This window comes from Oncorhynchus mykiss, chromosome 11 (assembly GCF_057628025.1).
Source record: "Oncorhynchus mykiss isolate SJ-2025 chromosome 11, ASM5762802v1, whole genome shotgun sequence".
Lineage (NCBI taxonomy): Eukaryota > Metazoa > Chordata > Actinopteri > Salmoniformes > Salmonidae > Oncorhynchus > Oncorhynchus mykiss.
The window spans coordinates 23,640,977-23,657,744 of NC_143032.1; the positions used below are offsets into that span (position 1 = coordinate 23,640,977).

General features: G+C 41.8%; 1 protein-coding gene across 4 annotated transcripts in view; it reads right to left on the reverse strand.

Moving 5' to 3' along the window:
• Window positions 1-16,768, reverse strand: part of plppr5b (phospholipid phosphatase related 5b) — a 109,822-nt gene that overhangs the window by 19,913 nt on the left and 73,141 nt on the right. For all 4 annotated transcript variants that reach the window (XM_021620529.3, XM_021620526.3, XM_090189756.1 and 1 more), the window contains one exon: window positions 5,599-5,849. In XM_021620529.3, the coding sequence (XP_021476204.1) occupies window positions 5,599-5,849 (251 nt within the window). The remainder of the gene's footprint in view (window positions 1-5,598; window positions 5,850-16,768) is intronic.

The window sequence follows — 16,768 nt, forward strand, 5'->3', positions numbered from 1 at the left end:
ACACAAGTAATTTTTCCAACAATTGTTACAGACAGATTATTTCACTTATAATTCACTGTATCACAATTCCAGTGGGTCAGAGGTTTACATACATGAAGTTGACTGTGCCTTTAAACAGCTTGGAAAATTCCAGAAAATTATGTCAGGGCTTTAGAAGCTTCAGATAAGCTAACTGACATAATTTGAGTCAATTGGAGGTGTACCTGTGGATGTCTTTCAAGGCCTGCCTTCAAACTCAGTGCCTCTTTGCTTGACATCATGGGAAAATCAAAAGTAATCAGCCAAGACCTCCACAAGTCTGGTTCATCCTTGGGAGCAATTTCCAAACACCTGAAGGTATCACGTTCCTCTGTACAAACAATAGTACGCAAGTATAAACACCATGGGACCACACAGCCGTCATACCGCTCATGAAGGAGACGCGTTCTGTCTCTTAAAGATGAACGTACTTTGGCGCAAAAAGTAGAAATCAATCCCAGAACAACAGCAAAGGACCTTGTGAAGATGCTGGAGGAAACAGGTACAAAAGTATCTATATCCACAGTAAAACGAGTCCTATATCAACATAACTTGAAAGGCCTCTCAGCAAAGAAGAAGCCACTGCTCCAAAACCGCCATAAAAAAGCCAGACACGGTTTGCAACTGCACATGGGGACAAAGATCGTACTTTTTGGAGAAATGTTCTCTGGTCTGATGAAACGAAAATAGAACTGTTTGGCTATAATGACCATCATTATGTTTGGAGGAAAAAGGGGGAGACTTGCAAGCCAAAGAACACCACCCAACCGTGAAGCACAGGGGTGGCAGCATCATGTTGAGGGGGTGCTTTGCTGCAGGAGGAACTGGTGCACTTCACAAAATAGATGGCATCATGAGGCAGGAAAATTATGTGAATATATTGAAGCAGCATCTCAAGACATCAGTCAGGAAGTCAAAGCTTGGTCGCAAATGGGTCTTCCAAATGGACAGTGACCCCAAGCATACTTCCAAAGTTGTGGCAAAATGGCTTAAGGACAACAAAGTCAAGGCATTGGAGTGGCCATCACAAAGTCCTTACCTCAATCCTATAGAACATTTGTGGGCAGAACTGAAAAAGGGTGTGCGAGCAAGGAGACCGACAAACTTGACTCAGTTACACCAGCTCTGTCAGGAGGAATGAGCCAAAATTCACCCAACTTATTGTGGGAAGCTTGTGGAAGGCTACCCGAAACGTTTGACCCAAGTTAAACAATTTAAAGGAAATGCTACCAAATACTAATTGAGTGTATGAAAACTTCTGACCCACTGGGAATGTGATGAAAGAAATAAAAGCTGAAATAAATCATTCTCTCTACTATTATTCTGACATTTCACATTCTTAAAATAAAGTGGTGATCCTAACTGACCTTAAACAGGGCATTTTTACTGGGATTAAATGTCAGGAATTGTGAAAAACTGAGTTTAAATATAGTTCGCTAAGGTGTATGTAAACTTCAGACGTCAACTGTACCTTTAGGCAACTAGTCAAACACTGGAACTAGTAAAAGGGATATTTGCTACGTGGGATATACAGTGCCTTCAGAAAGTATTCACACCGCTTGACAGTTTCCACATTTGTGAACGACCGGCTCGATTCGGTCTTATGTAGCAAATTTTTAAATTGTGTTTTTTACATTGGATAAAAGTAGAGACTTATAGCTAGAAAATGGTATATCATACACTACATTTGAGGAAAAATGGTAAAGTAATTCTGCTTTGAAAGTTGATATTCCCGCTTTTGAGAAAATGGCCCTTGAATGTTTTGGTACACCTACCGGAGAGCTTCTCTCTGTCTACCTCCATTCAGCATTGTTCACACACTCTTAAGCCTTAGCCCCACCATTCTTCAAAGATTCACATGTGAGGCCATGTGCTACACAGAGTGAGTACGGTAGTGTACAAAACAACCGAAGATTTCAAGAATAAGGCTGGTTTATACTATGTACAGTGCCTTGCGAAAGTATTCGGCCCCCTTGAACTTTGCGACCTTTTGCCACATTTCAGGCTTCAAACATAAAGATATAAAACTGTATTTTTTTGTGAAGAATCAACAACAAGTGGGACACAATCATGAAGTGGAACAACATTTATTGGATATTTCAAACTTTTTTAACAAATCAAAAACTGAAAAATTGGGCGTGCAAAATTATTCAGCCCCCTTAAGTTAATACTTTGTAGCGCCACCTTTTGCTGCGATTACAGCTGTAAGTCGCTTGGGGTATGTCTCTATCAGTTTTGCACATCGAGAGACTGACATTTTTTCCCATTCCTCCTTGCAAAACAGCTCGAGCTCAGTGAGGTTGGATGGAGAGCATTTGTGAACAAGAGTTTTCAGTTCTTTCCACAGATTCTCGATTGGATTCAGGTCTGGACTTTGACTTGGCCATTCTAACCCCTGGATATGTTTATTTTTGAACCATTCCATTGTAGATTTTGCTTTATGTTTTGGATCATTGTCTTGTTGGAAGACAAATCTCCGTCCCAGTCTCAGGTCTTTTGCAGACTCCATCAGGTTTTCTTCCAGAATGGTCCTGTATTTGGCTCCATCCATCTTCCCATCAATTTTAACCATCTTCCCTGTCCCTGCTGAAGAAAAGCAGGCCCAAACCATGATGCTGCCATCACCATGTTTGACAGTGGGGATGGTGTGTTCAGCTGTGTTGCTTTTACGCCAAACATAACGTTTTGCATTGTTGCCAAAAAGTTCAATTTTGGTTTCATCTGACCAGAGCACCTTCTTCCACATGTTTGGTGTGTCTCCCAGGTGGCTTGTGGCAAACTTTAAACAACACTTTTTATGGATATCTTTAAGAAATGGCATTCTTCTTGCCACTCTTCCATAAAGGCCAGATTTGTGCAATATACGACTGATTGTTGTCCTATGGACAGAGTCTCCCACCTCAGCTGTAGATCTCTGCAGTTCATCCAGAGTGATCATGGGCCTCTTGGCTGCATCTCTGATCAGTCTTCTCCTTGTATGAGCTGAAAGTTTAGAGGGACGGCCAGGTCTTGGTAGATTTGCAGTGGTCTGATACTCCTTCCATTTCAATATTATCGCTTGCAGAGTGCTCCTTGGGATGTTTAAAGCTTGGGAAATCTTTTTGTATCCAAATCCGGCTTTAAACTTCTTCACAACAGTATCTCGGACCTGCCTGGTGTGTTCCTTGTTCTTCATGATGATCTCTGCGCTTTTAACGGACCTCTGAGACTATCACAGTGCAGGTGCATTTATACGGAGACTTGATTACACACAGGTGGATTGTATTTATCATCATTAGTCATTTAGGTCAACATTGGATCATTCAGAGATCCTCACTGAACTTCTGGAGAGAGTTTGCTGCACTGAAAGTAAAGGGGCTGAATAATTTTGCACGCCCAATTGTTCAGTTTTTGATTTGTTAAAAAAGTTTGAAATATCCAATAAATGTCGTTCCACTTCATGATTGTGTCCCACTTGTTGTTGATTCTTCTCAAAAAAATACAGTTTTATATCTTTATGTTTGAAGCCTGAAATGTGGCAAAAGGTCGCCAAGTTCAGGGGGGCCGAATACTTTCGCAAGGCACTGTAGGTAGCCTGTTCCCACCTGGTGTTTGTGGGTATTTGTTTCCTGTTTTGTGTTGTGTCACCTTTCAGGACTGTTTTGATTTTCGATGTTTCACTTTGTTAGTTTGTATTTCGTGTTCAGTTATATTTAATTACATGGACACTTACCACGCTGCGTTTTGGTCTGATCTTTCCTGTTCCTCAGATAAAGAAAATGGTTACAATCACACCAATACAAAATTAAATCGAGAATCGGCTTTCTATTTCGCAACAAAGCCTCCCTCACTCATGCCGCCAAACTTACCCTAGTAAAACTGACCATCCTACCAATCCTCGGCTTCCGCGATGTCATCAACACAATAAAGCTTCCAATACTCTACTCAGCAAACTGGATGCAGTCTATCACAGTGCCTTATACCACCCACCACTGCGACCTGTATGCTCTAGCCGACTGGCCCTCGCTACATATTTGTCGCCAGACCCTCTGGCTCCAGGTCAACTATAAGTCTTTGCTAGGTAAAGCTCCGCCTTATCTCAGCTCACTGGTCACGGTAACAACACCCACCCGTAGCACGCGATCCAGCAGGTATATTTCACTGGTCATCCCCAAAGCCAAACACTTCCTTTGGCCGCATTTCCTTCCAGTTCTCTGCTGCCAGTGACTGGAATGAATTGCAAAAATCACTGAAGCTGGAGACTTATATTTCCCTCACTAACTTGAAACATCAGCTATCTGAGCAGCTAACCGATCGCTGCAGCTGTACATAGTCCATCTGTAAACAGCCCACCCAATCTACCTACCTCTTCCCCATATTGTTTTTATTTACCTTTTTGCTCTTTTGCACACAAGTATCTCTACTTGCACATCACCATCTGCTCATTTACCACTCCGTGTTAATCTGCTAAATTGTAATTACTTCGCTACTATGGCCTATTTATTGCCTACCTCCTCACTCCATTTGAACACACTGTATATAGACCATTTTTTTCTATTGTGTTATTGCCTGTATGCCTGTTTATTCCATGTGTAACTATGTGTTGTTGTTTGTGTCGCACTGCTTTGCTTTATCTTGGCCAGGTCGCAGTTGTAAATGAGAACTTGTTCTCAACTAGCCTACCTGGTTAAATAAAGGTGAAATAAAAAAATAATAAAAAAATAACATAAAAAACATGATCCCTGTTAAATGTAATCCATTATTACCCAACCCTGAGCATATAATATAGCTCTGTATTAGTATTATTTATATTATATAGTATTTTTTGCTCATCTTTATCAAGGGTGGCAATCATTTTGGAGGTGACTGTACATACTCCTCCAGCAGAACTCAGAGACTAGGAGAAATCCATCTATACGCATATCAGCAGCCAGAAAAAAAGACAGAACTGTTCAGAGACTTGGAGATGTCCATTTTTATGCAAATCTACCAGCCAGATAAAAAGCAAAGGTTCAGACCAAAACAATATAGAGAAAGTTGATTTACATACTGTGTGGGTGATGGAACAAATTTGATTGAAAAAAGTGAAATATCAAATGTGAAATCTTCAAACAATTGCATCTTACCAGCAGACACTCTTCGACCAATGAAAGGATGCGACTCGAAACCAGAGTCCAAAACAAAAACAAAATTTTGAGACATGACAGCCTAGGCCAATCTGGCAAGAATTGATGAACAGATTATACAGGTTTAGAGACTACCAGGGTATATTTTGCAGTGTTCTTCGCATCTAGTCTGACTCATAGCCATCAAAGAACACCAGCCCACCCTAGACCGGCATCTATTGGGCCTACTCACTAAATCCACTTCAATCATTAAGATGTTCAAAAGCCTGTCCCTCACACAATCTTGGAATTACCCTTTTACGCTTAGATGTCCCAGCGATGTCTATACAGTTCTGAAAGCCTACTTTGTATTCCTATTACTACTATATAATCCTAATATGTATTCCATAGTTATTACATGTAATTAGTGAGGAGTTGTAACAGGGACTCACTCACTCTCTCAACATGTATCTTTGGTACATAGGTTCCTACTCACCGCAAGATAGAGAGCTGCGTAGACGCTGAGAGCAGCCTCTTTGGAGGGGAAGGTTTTACGTGCACGCAGGATATCCTCCTGGTTCCCGGTGCAGGCCTCTTGGTGGCTGATGTAGCGGAGGGCGTGCTGGCAGCCCAGGGCCGTGAAGTTGGGCTTACACACCGTCAGGAAGTGGGGGGACAGGTTGCCCGTCACCACCTGGCCCGCGTTTACAAAGATGTCCACAGTGAACAGCCCGAACGTGTACACTCCTGGAGAGAGAGCGAGATATACCTGTTAGGAGCTGAACATGTACACCCCTGGAGAGAGAGAGAGATACCTGTTAGAGGCTGAAAATGTACACTCCTGGAGAGAGAGAGACACCTGTTAGATGCTTAACGTGTACACTCCTAGAGAGAGGGGGCCTAGATTCTGGTTATCAGTTATCATACTGTGGATAGATTGATGAAGTCTGCACAGGAAAGGAGGTCTAAAAGGACACTCATCACACATTATTGAAGGCACACTGAAAGGCAGAAAGATATACACTACCGTTCAAAAGTTTGGGGTCACTTAGAAATGTCCTTGTTTTTGAAAGAAAAGCATTTTTTTCCCCCTGAGTTTTAATGTTGACATTGAGACTGGTGTTTTGCGGGTACTATTTAATGAAGCTGCCAGTTGAGGCCTTGTGATGAAGCTGTTTCTCAAACTAGACACTCTAATGTACTTGTCCTCTTGCTCAGTTGTGCACCGGGGCCTCCCACTCCTCTTTCTATTCTGGTTAGAGCCAGTTTGCGCTGTTCTGTGAAGGGAGTAGTACACAGCGTTGTACGAGATCTTCAGTTTCTTGACAATTTCTCACATGGAATAGCCTTCATTTCTTAGAACAAGAATAGACTGACGAGTTTCAGAAAAAGTCCTTTGTTTCTGGCCATTTTGAGCCTTTAATCGAACCCACAAATGCTGATGCTCTAGATACTCAACTCGTTTAAAGGCCAGTTTTATTGCTTCTTTAATCAGGACAACAGTTTTCAGCTGTGCTACCATAATTTAATTTTTTTTTTCTAATGATCAATTAGCCTTTTAAAAGTATAAACTTGGATTAGCTAACACAACGTGCCATTGGAACACAGGAGTAATGGTTGCTGATAATGGGCATCTGTACGCCTATGTAGATATTCCATAAAGATCTGCCGTTTCCAGCTACAAAAGTCATTTATAACATTAACAATGTCTACACTGTATTTCAGATACGTGTTATGTTATTTTAATGGACAAAAATTGTGCTTTTCTTTCAAAAACAAGGACATTTCTAAGTGACCCCAAACTTTTGAACGGTGGTGTATATAAATATATACATAAATATATATATATATATATATATATATATAGAGAGAGAGAGAGAGAGAGAGAGCGATAACCATGGGTAATGTGCCCTCAGAGCATAGAGTTTGCACTAATGAAACGTACAAGTACTCATCTGAGAGAAAGAGACAACAAGAGAGAGGCACAGAGACACAGAGACAGATAGGGCAAGATGTATCTTCAAACAGAGGGGGGGTAACAAGTGAGGAAGAGTGAGAAATAGCTTTCCCCACACTCAATCAGTAATGAAACACTGTTTTACCTGTGGAGAGAGATATTTAAATAAAAGGAGACACAGATGGTTAAATAACATGCTGTAATGAAAGTGACCTTTCTTATATTTTGAGACACCCCTGCGTGATTCCAAATGTTGTAAATATTACATTATATCTGAAAGTAGGAGTAGAAATTACTAGTCTCTTCTCACAGATGCAAATTCCTAGCACGCTAGCAACAACCCTGTGTGCCAAACAAATCAAATCAAATCAAATCAAATTTTATTTGTCACATACACATGGTTAGCAGATGTTAATGCGAGTGTAGCGAAATGCTTGTGCTTCTAGTTCCGACAATGCAGTAATAACAAGTAATCTAACTAACAATTCCAAAACTACTGTCTTGTACACAGTGTAAGGGGATAAAGAATATGTACATAAGGATATATGAATGAGTGATGGTACAGAGCAGCATAGGCAAGATACAGTAGATGGTATCGGGTACAGTATGTACAAATGAGATGAGTATGTAAACAAAGTGGCATAGTATAGTATAAAGTGGCTAGTGATACATGTATTACATAAGGATACCGTCGATGATATAGAGTACAGTATATACGTATGCATATGAGATGAATAATGTAGGGTAAGTAACATTTATATAAGGTAGCATTGTTTAAAGTGGCTAGTGATATATTTACATCATTTCCCATCAATTCCCATTATTAAAGTGGCTGGAGTTGAGTCAGTGTCAGTGTGTTGGCAGCAGCCACTCAGTGTTAGTGGTGGCTGTTTAACAGTCTGATGGCCTTGAGATAGAAGCTGTTTTTCAGTCTCTCGGTCCCAGCTTTGATGCACCTGTACTGACCTCGCCTTCTGGATGATAGCGGGGTGAACAGGCAGTGGCTCGGGTGGTTGATGTCCTTGATGATCTTTATGGCCTTCCTGTGACATCGGGTGGTGTAGGTGTCCTGGAGGGCAGGTAGTTTGCCCCCGGTGATGCGTTGTGCAGACCTCACTACCCTCTGGAGAGCCTTACGGTTGAGGGCGGTGCAGTTGCCATACCAGGCGGTGATACAGCCCGCCAGGATGCTCTCGATTGTGCATCTGTAGAAGTTTGTGAGTGCTTTTGGTGACAAGCCGAATTTCTTCAGCCTCCTGAGGTTGAAGAGGCGCTGCTGCGCCTTCTTCACGGTGCTGTCTGTGTGAGTGGACCAATTCAGTTTGTCTGTGATGTGTATGCCGAGGAACTTAAAACTTGCTACCCTCTCCACTACTGTTCCATCGATGTGGATAGGGGGGTGTTCCCTCTGCTGTTTCCTGAAGTCCACAATCATCTCCTTAGTTTTGTTGACGTTGAGTGTGAGGTTGTTTTCCTGACACCACACTCCGAGGGCCCTCACCTCCTCCCTGTAGGCCGTCTCATCGTTGTTGGTAATCAAGCCTACCACTGTTGTGTCGTCCGCAAACTTGATGATTGAGTTGGAGGCGTGCGTGGCCACGCAGTCGTGGGTGAACAGGGAGTACAGGAGAGGGCTCAGAACGCAACCTTGTGGGGCCCCAGTGTTGAGGATCAGCGGGGAGGAGATGTTGTTGCCTACCCTCACCACCTGGGGGCGGCCCGTCAGGAAGTCCAGTACCCAGTTGCACAGGGCGGGGTCGAGACCCAGGGTCTCGAGCTTGATGACGAGCTTGGAGGGTACTATGGTGTTGAATGCCGAGCTGTAGTCGATGAACAGCATTCTCACATAGGTATTCCTCTTGTCCAGATGGGTTAGGGCAGTGTGCAGTGTGGTTGAGATTGCATCGTCTGTGGACCTATTTGGGCGGTAAGCAAATTGGAGTGGGTCTAGGGTGTCAGGTAGGGTGGAGGTGATATGGTCCTTGACTAGTCTCTCAAAGCACTTCATGATGACGGATGTGAGTGCTACGGGGCGGTAGTCATTTAGCTCAGTTACCTTAGCTTTCTTGGGAACAGGAACAATGGTGGCCCTCTTGAAGCATGCGGGAACAGCAGACTGGTATAGGGATTGATTGAATATGTCCGTAAACACACCGGCCAGCTGGTCTGCGCATGCTCTGAGGGCGCGGCTGGGGATGCCATCTGGGCCTGCAGCCTTGCGAGGGTTAACACGTTTAAATGTCTTACTCACCTCGGCTGCAGTGAAGGAGAGACCGCATGTTTTCGTTGCAGGCCGTGTCAGTGGCACTGTATTGTCCTCAAAGCGGGCAAAAAAGTTATTTAGTCTGCCTGGGAGCAAGACATCCTGGTCCGTGACTGGGCTGGGTTTCTTCCTGTAGTCCGTGATTGACTGTAGACCCTGCCACATGCCTCTTGTGTCTGAGCCGTTGAATTGAGATTCTACTTTGTCTCTGTACTGGCGCTTAGCTTGTTTGATAGCCTTGCGGAGGGAATAGCTGCACTGTTTGTATTCGGTCATGTTACACCGAACATGTTATACATGTTACACCGAATCAGCGTATTCGTCAATGTTCGTCAAACATAAGCAAACCGACATTCTCCTCACGACAGAGCTTTGTTCCTAGAATTGTGTGAGGACGCATAAAGCAGTGTGATGCTCAAACACACAGGAGTAACATCAGATCCCTTAATAAAACGATATCCTCAAAGCACATCTCCCAGCTGAACCTACCAACACACACACACACACACACACACACACACACACACACACACACACACACACACACACACACACACACACACACACACACACACACACACACACAAACGGAAATGTGTCACAGAGCCAAAAGACATGTGGAGACTCCACTGCCCATGACTATTGCTCTTAACCATGTCTACACTGTATTTCTGATCAATTTGATGTTATTTGGATGGACAAAAAATTTGCTTTTTTTTCAAAAACAAGGATATTTCTAAGTGATCCCAAACTTTTGAACAATAGTGTACGTGTGTGTGTGTGTGTGTGTATGTGCGTGCGTGCGTGCGTGCGTGAGTGTGCGTGTGCGTGCTTATGCCGTGTGAGACAGTCAGTGAGCCATTGCACCTGCACCTTTGATCTAATTCCAGAGCCTGTCCTATTGCTGCAGTCTGATGCAGTGAAACCTCAGTCAGCATGAAAGTTTTCAAGGCTACACAGCCTTTACCCACCCAGCCTTCCTATTCACCTCCCATCGACCACACACACACTGATGACAAGAAATGGGATCAATGACACTGAAAAGATAAAGCCTTTGACGTTTTTGCTTTTTTATTGAACTGTGCAAATTGAATTTCATTTATCTGCTTAATAAGAGTACGATTTCCGCCCCGTCTACAGTGCCAGCTAAGGAATTAGTTTCGCTAGCTACGTATTTTTGTCATTAAACCAAACGCCAAACGTAGCCATTTCCATGGACAGTCAACCCTGCTTATTTTTTGCTGCTAAGTGGGACAATGTCAGGCTAATGTCTTCTAAAATCCTCTGCCAAATGCTCATCTAGTGAGTCACTGTTGAAACAATACATCTGATTGAAGTATAAATGTGTCTGTCAGCATCTTCTGTCACCCCCTCCTCTCATCTCAGCTCCCTCATTCCCTTTAAGAAAGAGTAAAGAAGAAGAGACTGAGGTGACTGGAATATGACAGAGAAAAAACAGAATGACACTCTCAACAATAACGAAGACCTGCCTCTCTGCTCTTCCAGCTAAGTGGGTTTCAAAACTGAAAGACACATTAAGAGGCAGAAACACAGAGTCTTGACAGTGATTGCAAAAGCTCCCCATTGTTGCTGCAGCAAATAGTGCGTCCTCCTGCCGGCTTTGTCTCTGGCTGTGTGTCTAGCGAGGGCTTGTTTGTGGAGATTTTGAGTGAAAGACAGAGCTATAAGGCTCTCCTCTCCTTTGGAGAGCCCTATGACACACTGACTCTGCCTATGTTGGTTTAACCTTTCTGATCTCCCCATCCCGGATCCGGGATCGTGAATACAGACTCAAGCTCATTACCATAACGCAACGTTAACTATTCATGAAAATCGCAAATGAAATGAAATAAATATGCTAGCTCTCAAGCTTAGCCTTTTGTTAACAACACTGTCATCTCAGATTTTCAAAATATGCTTCTCAACCATTGCAAAACAAGCATTTGTGTAACAGTATTGATGGCTAACGTAGCATTTAGCATTAGCATTCAGCTGGCAACATTTACACAAAAAAACAGAAAAGCATTCAAATAAAATCATTTACCTTTGAAGAACTTCAGATGTTTTCAATGAGGAGACTCTCAGATAGCAAATGTTCAGTTTTTCCTGAAAGATTATTTGTTTAGGACAAATCGCTCCGTTTTCTGCATCACGTTTAGCTATGAAAAAACCCCTGTATCCAGGATTGTGTAAATCTATCAGCAAGCTCATTAGCATAACACAACGTTAACTATTTATGAAAATCGCAAATGAAATGAAATAAATATGCCATCTCTCAAGCTTAGCCTTTTGTAAACAACACTGTCATCTCAGATTTTCAAAATATGCTTCTCAACCATAGGAAAACAATCATTTGTGTAAAAGTAGCTAGCTAGCGTTAGCATTTCGCGTTAGCATTTAGCGTTAGCATTAGCGTTAGCATCCAGCACGCAACATTAACAAAAACATAAAAGCCTTCAAATAAAATAATTTACCTTTGAAGAACTTCTGATGTTTTCAATGAGGATACTCTCAGTTAGATAGCAGATGCTCAGTTTTTCCAAAAAGATTCCTTGTGTATTAGAAATAGCTCCGTTTTATACATCACATTTGGCTACCAAAAAAAATCCGAAAATTCAGTCCTCAAAACGCGAACTTTTTTCCAAATTAACTCCATAATATCGACTGAAAACATGGCAAACGTTGTTTAGAATCAATCATCAAGGTGTTTTTCACATATCTCTTCATTGATACATCGTTCTTGGACACATGCTTTCTCCCCTGAATCAAATGGTAAAGTAGAAGCAGCTGGCAATTGCGCACCGAATTCGACGCAGGACACCAGGCGGACACTTGGAAAATGTAGTCTCTTATGGTCAATCTTCCAATGATATGCCTACAAATACGTCACAATGCTGCTAAGACCTTGGGCGAACGACAGAAAGTGTAGGCTCATTCGTTGCGCAATCACAGCCATATAAGGAGAGAATGGAAAACAGAGCTTCAGAAATTCTGCTAATTCCTGGGTGATGCATCATCTTGGTTTCGCCTGTAGAATGAGTTCTGGGGCACTTACAGACAAAATCTTTGCAGATTCTGAAACTTCAGAGTGTTTTCTTTCCAAAACTGTCAAGAATATGCATAGTCGAGCATCTTTTCGTGACAAAATATCGCGCTTAAAACGGGAACGTTTTTTATCCAAAAATGAAATAGCGCCCCTAGAGCTCTAACAGGTTAACCAGTTGCATCTCTAGGGGCGCTATTTCATTTTTGGATAAAAAACGTTCCCGTTTTAAGCGCGATATTTTGTCACGAAAAGATGCTCGACTATGCATATTCTTGACAGTTTTGGAAAGAAAACACTCTGAAGTTTCAGAATCTGCAAAGATTTTGTCTGTAAGTGCCCCAGAACTCATTCTACAGGCGAAACCAAGATGATAAGTCAAACAGGAAATGAGCAGAATTTCTGAAGCTCTGTTTTCTAATGTCTCCTTATATGGCTGTGAATGCGACAGGAATAAGCTTAGACCTTCTGCCGTTTCCCCAAGATGTCGGCAGCATTGTGACGTATTTGTAGGCATATCATTGGAAGATTGGCCATAAGAGACTACATTTTCCAGGGGTCCCCCCGGTGTCCTTTGTCTAAATTTGTGCGTAATCTTCAGGTGCGGGCATTTTCTCCTGGGATTTAGGAGAGAAAGCACACTTCCACGAACGATATATCATCGAAGAGATATGTGAAAAACACCTTGAGGATTGATTCTAAACAACGTTTGCCATGTTTTCAGTCGATATTATGGAGTTAATTTGGAAAAAAGTTCGCGTTTTGAGGACTGAATTTTCGGGTTTTTTTGGTAGCCAAATGTGATGTACAAAACGGAGCTATTTCTAATACACAAAGAATCTTTTTGGAAAAACTGAGCATCTGCTATCTAACTGAGAGTCTCCTCATTGAAAACATCTGAAGTTCTTCAAAGGTAAATTATTTTATTTGAAGGCTTTTATGTTTTTGTTGAAATGTTGCGTGCTGGATGCTAACGCTAATGCTAACGCTAAATGCTAACGCTAAATGCTACGCTAGCTAGCTACTTTTACACAAATGATTGTTTTCCTATGGTTGAGAAGCATATTTTGAAATTCTGAGATGACAGTGTTGTTTACAAAAGGCTAAGCTTGAGAGATGGCATATTTATTTCATTTCATTTGCGATTTTCATGAATAGTTAACGTTGTGTTATGCTAATGAGCTTGCTGATAGATTTACACAATCCTGGATACAGGGGTTTTTTCATAGCTAAACGTGACGCAGAAAACGGAGCGATTTGTCCTAAACAAATAGTCTTTCAGGAAAAACTGAACATTTGCTATCTGAGAGTCTCCTCATTGAAAACATCTGAAGTTCTTCAAAGGTAAATGATTTTATTTGAATGCTTTTCTGTTTTTTTGTGTAAATGTTGCCAGCTGAATGCTAAATGCTACGCTAAATGCTACGTTAGCCATCAATACTGTTACACAAATGCTTGTTTTGCAATGGTTGAGAAGCATATTTTGAAAATCTGAGATGACAGTGTTGTTAACAAAAGGCTAAGCTTGAGAGCTAGCATATTTATTTCATTTAATTTGCGATTTTCATGAATAGTTAACGTTGCGTTATGGTAATGAGCTTGAGTCTGTATTCACGATCCCGGATCCGGGATGGGGAGATCAGAAAGGTTAATGTTGTAAATGACTATTGTAGCTGGAAACAGTATATTTTTTTATGGTATAACTATATAGGCGTACAGAGGCCCATTATCAGCAACCATCACTGCTGTGTTCCAACGGCATGTTGTGTTAGATAATCCAAGTTTATCATTTTAAAAGGCTAATTGATCATTAGAAAACACTTTTGCAATTATGTTAGCACAGCTGAAAACTGTTGCCCTGATTAAAGAAGCAATAAAACTGGCCAACTTTAGATGAGTTGAGTATCTGGAGCATCAGCATGTGTGGGTTCTATTACACGCTCAAAATGGCCCGAAACAAAGGACTTTCTTCTGAAACTCGTCAGTCTATTCTTGTTCTGAGAAATTAAGGCTATTCCATGCGAGAAATTGCCAAGAAACTGAAGATCTCGTACAACGCTGTGTACTACTCTCTTCACAGAACAGCACAAACTGGCTCTAACCAGAATAGAACGAGTGGGAGGCCCCGGTGCATAACTGAGCAAGAGGACAAGTACATTAGGTACGGCAGGTAGCCTAGTGGTTAGAGCGTTGGACTAGTAACCGCAAGGTTGCAAGATTGAATCCCTGAGCCGACAAGGTAAAAATCTGTCGTTCTGCCCCTGAACAGGCAGTTAACCCACGGTTCCTAGGCCGTCATTGAAAATAAGAATTTGTTCTTAACTGACTTGCCTAGTTAAATAAAGGTAAAAAAATAGGAAATAAAACACATAATATACTGTTTTTTTATCACTTTGGTACTATTTCCACAAGTATGTGGTAAAATGTCACAACTCTTAATACAAAACTCAAAACAGATCATCAAAAATGCTGTTTTTCAACATTTTTTGCACATTTTCAATTGACACGGTACAACACACAAAATCACACTTTTTCACTAAACCTAATCAGCATTTCATCTAGAAATAACTTTCATATAAAGTAGTTGCCTTTCACTGATTCTCTTCTCATTAAATACATTTGACCATCACTTAATCCAATTGTACTTAATGGTTAATCACTTAACCGTTTGGTAAACCTATAGATTTTAAACTGGCTTGTCTACTATATACAGATGATTTTGAGAACTAAAGAAATAAAAGGTGTGTTTTTAAAGTATAAACATCTCAATTAAATGTATGATTAATGATAACCATACATAATGAATACTCATTTTTGCTAACTGATTTCACATTGTGGTAACCACAATTGGTCACCATATAAAAGGGGTGTGTGAACACCTGCCATTTCTTTCAACACAGAGAAGGATAGACAGCAAGGGAGAGGAAGAAATCAAAGAACTCGTGGACAAGGGGCCTGTCACAGAGGTGGGCATGGGTCCCGTCAAAGAGGTCAAAGAGGAGGCCATGAGCCTCGTCAAACAGGTCAAAGAGGTGGGCATGGGCTCGTCAAAGAGGTCAAAGAGGAGGCCATGGGCCTCGTCAAAGAGGTCAAAGAGGTGGGTATGGGCCCGTCGAAGAGGTCAAAGAGGTGGGCATGGTCCCCGTCAAAGAGGTGGGCATGGGCCCTGTCAGAGGTCAAAGAGGTGGGCATGGGCCCCGTCAAAGAGGTGGGCATGGGCCCCGTCAAAAAGTTCAAAGTGGTGGGCATGGGCCCCGTCAAAGAGGTGGGCTTGGGCCCTGTCAAAGAGGTGGGCATGGGCCCCGTCAAAGAGGTGGGCATGGGCCCCGTCAAAGAGTTCAAAGAGGTGGGCATGGGCCCCGTCAAAGAGGTGGCAGATGGCAGGGAACTGTTGTGTCTAATGAAGTCCGGGCCATCGTCATTGACCATGTGGTAAACAGAGGCCTTAGCATGGGAGAGGCTGCCAGATCACCCCAATCTGAAAAGATCAACTGTCAATTCGATCATAATAATATTGACAGTATACTGTTCTACCCTCAGAATTGACAGAAGACCACATGGTGATGGCCGTGGCATGTGCTGACCGACCAGCAGGAGTGGGCAGTGGTGCAATGGTGAGGGCCAGGAATGACATATGGCTGTCCAAAACAAAGCAGGCTATTGAGGAGAACGATGACATCTTTACCAATGTGGCTTCCATCAGCCTACCAACAATCGCCTGCCTTTTGAAGAGACACCTGGTGCCTTTTGAGAGAAACAGCGACCAGGTGAAACAACTGCAGGCCGAGTATGTTCAGGTACAGCACTTTATACTGTATTACTGTTACTATTTGATGCATATGCTACTTTTGTACTATCACAAGTATGTGATAGTGGGAGAACTTGCACAATTGGTGGCTGACTAAATACTTTTTTGCCCCACTGTATATATAAATACATATTGTTTTATAATATATTTTCCTGTATTATTTCCCGCACACCCTACCACCCCACCCCTAATTGGAGTAAACTAATAAACAATAACACTTAGGCTTCTACTTCCAGCTTATACATACTATATACATTTTACGGACACAACCTATTTTACAATAGTTATATTTTGTTTGTTTTCAGACCTGGCCTTCCTCTATTTCTGATGTCCATCCAGTTTGATTTATATTTTCCATATATTTTTAACTGTGCTATTTCACAAAAGTTGTGAACCTATATACATTTTAAAGACACAGTATATTTTAAATTTGTTATCTTGTTGTTATTAGTCCCACCCTTCAGCTCCATTCAACCCCTCCCGTTTATCTCTTAACACCATCCATAATAGATTTCTATTTGCCATATATTTTTCAACCATGCTGTGTTGCGTCACAAAAGTTCTGAACCTTTCTATTCTCATAGTTTATACAGAT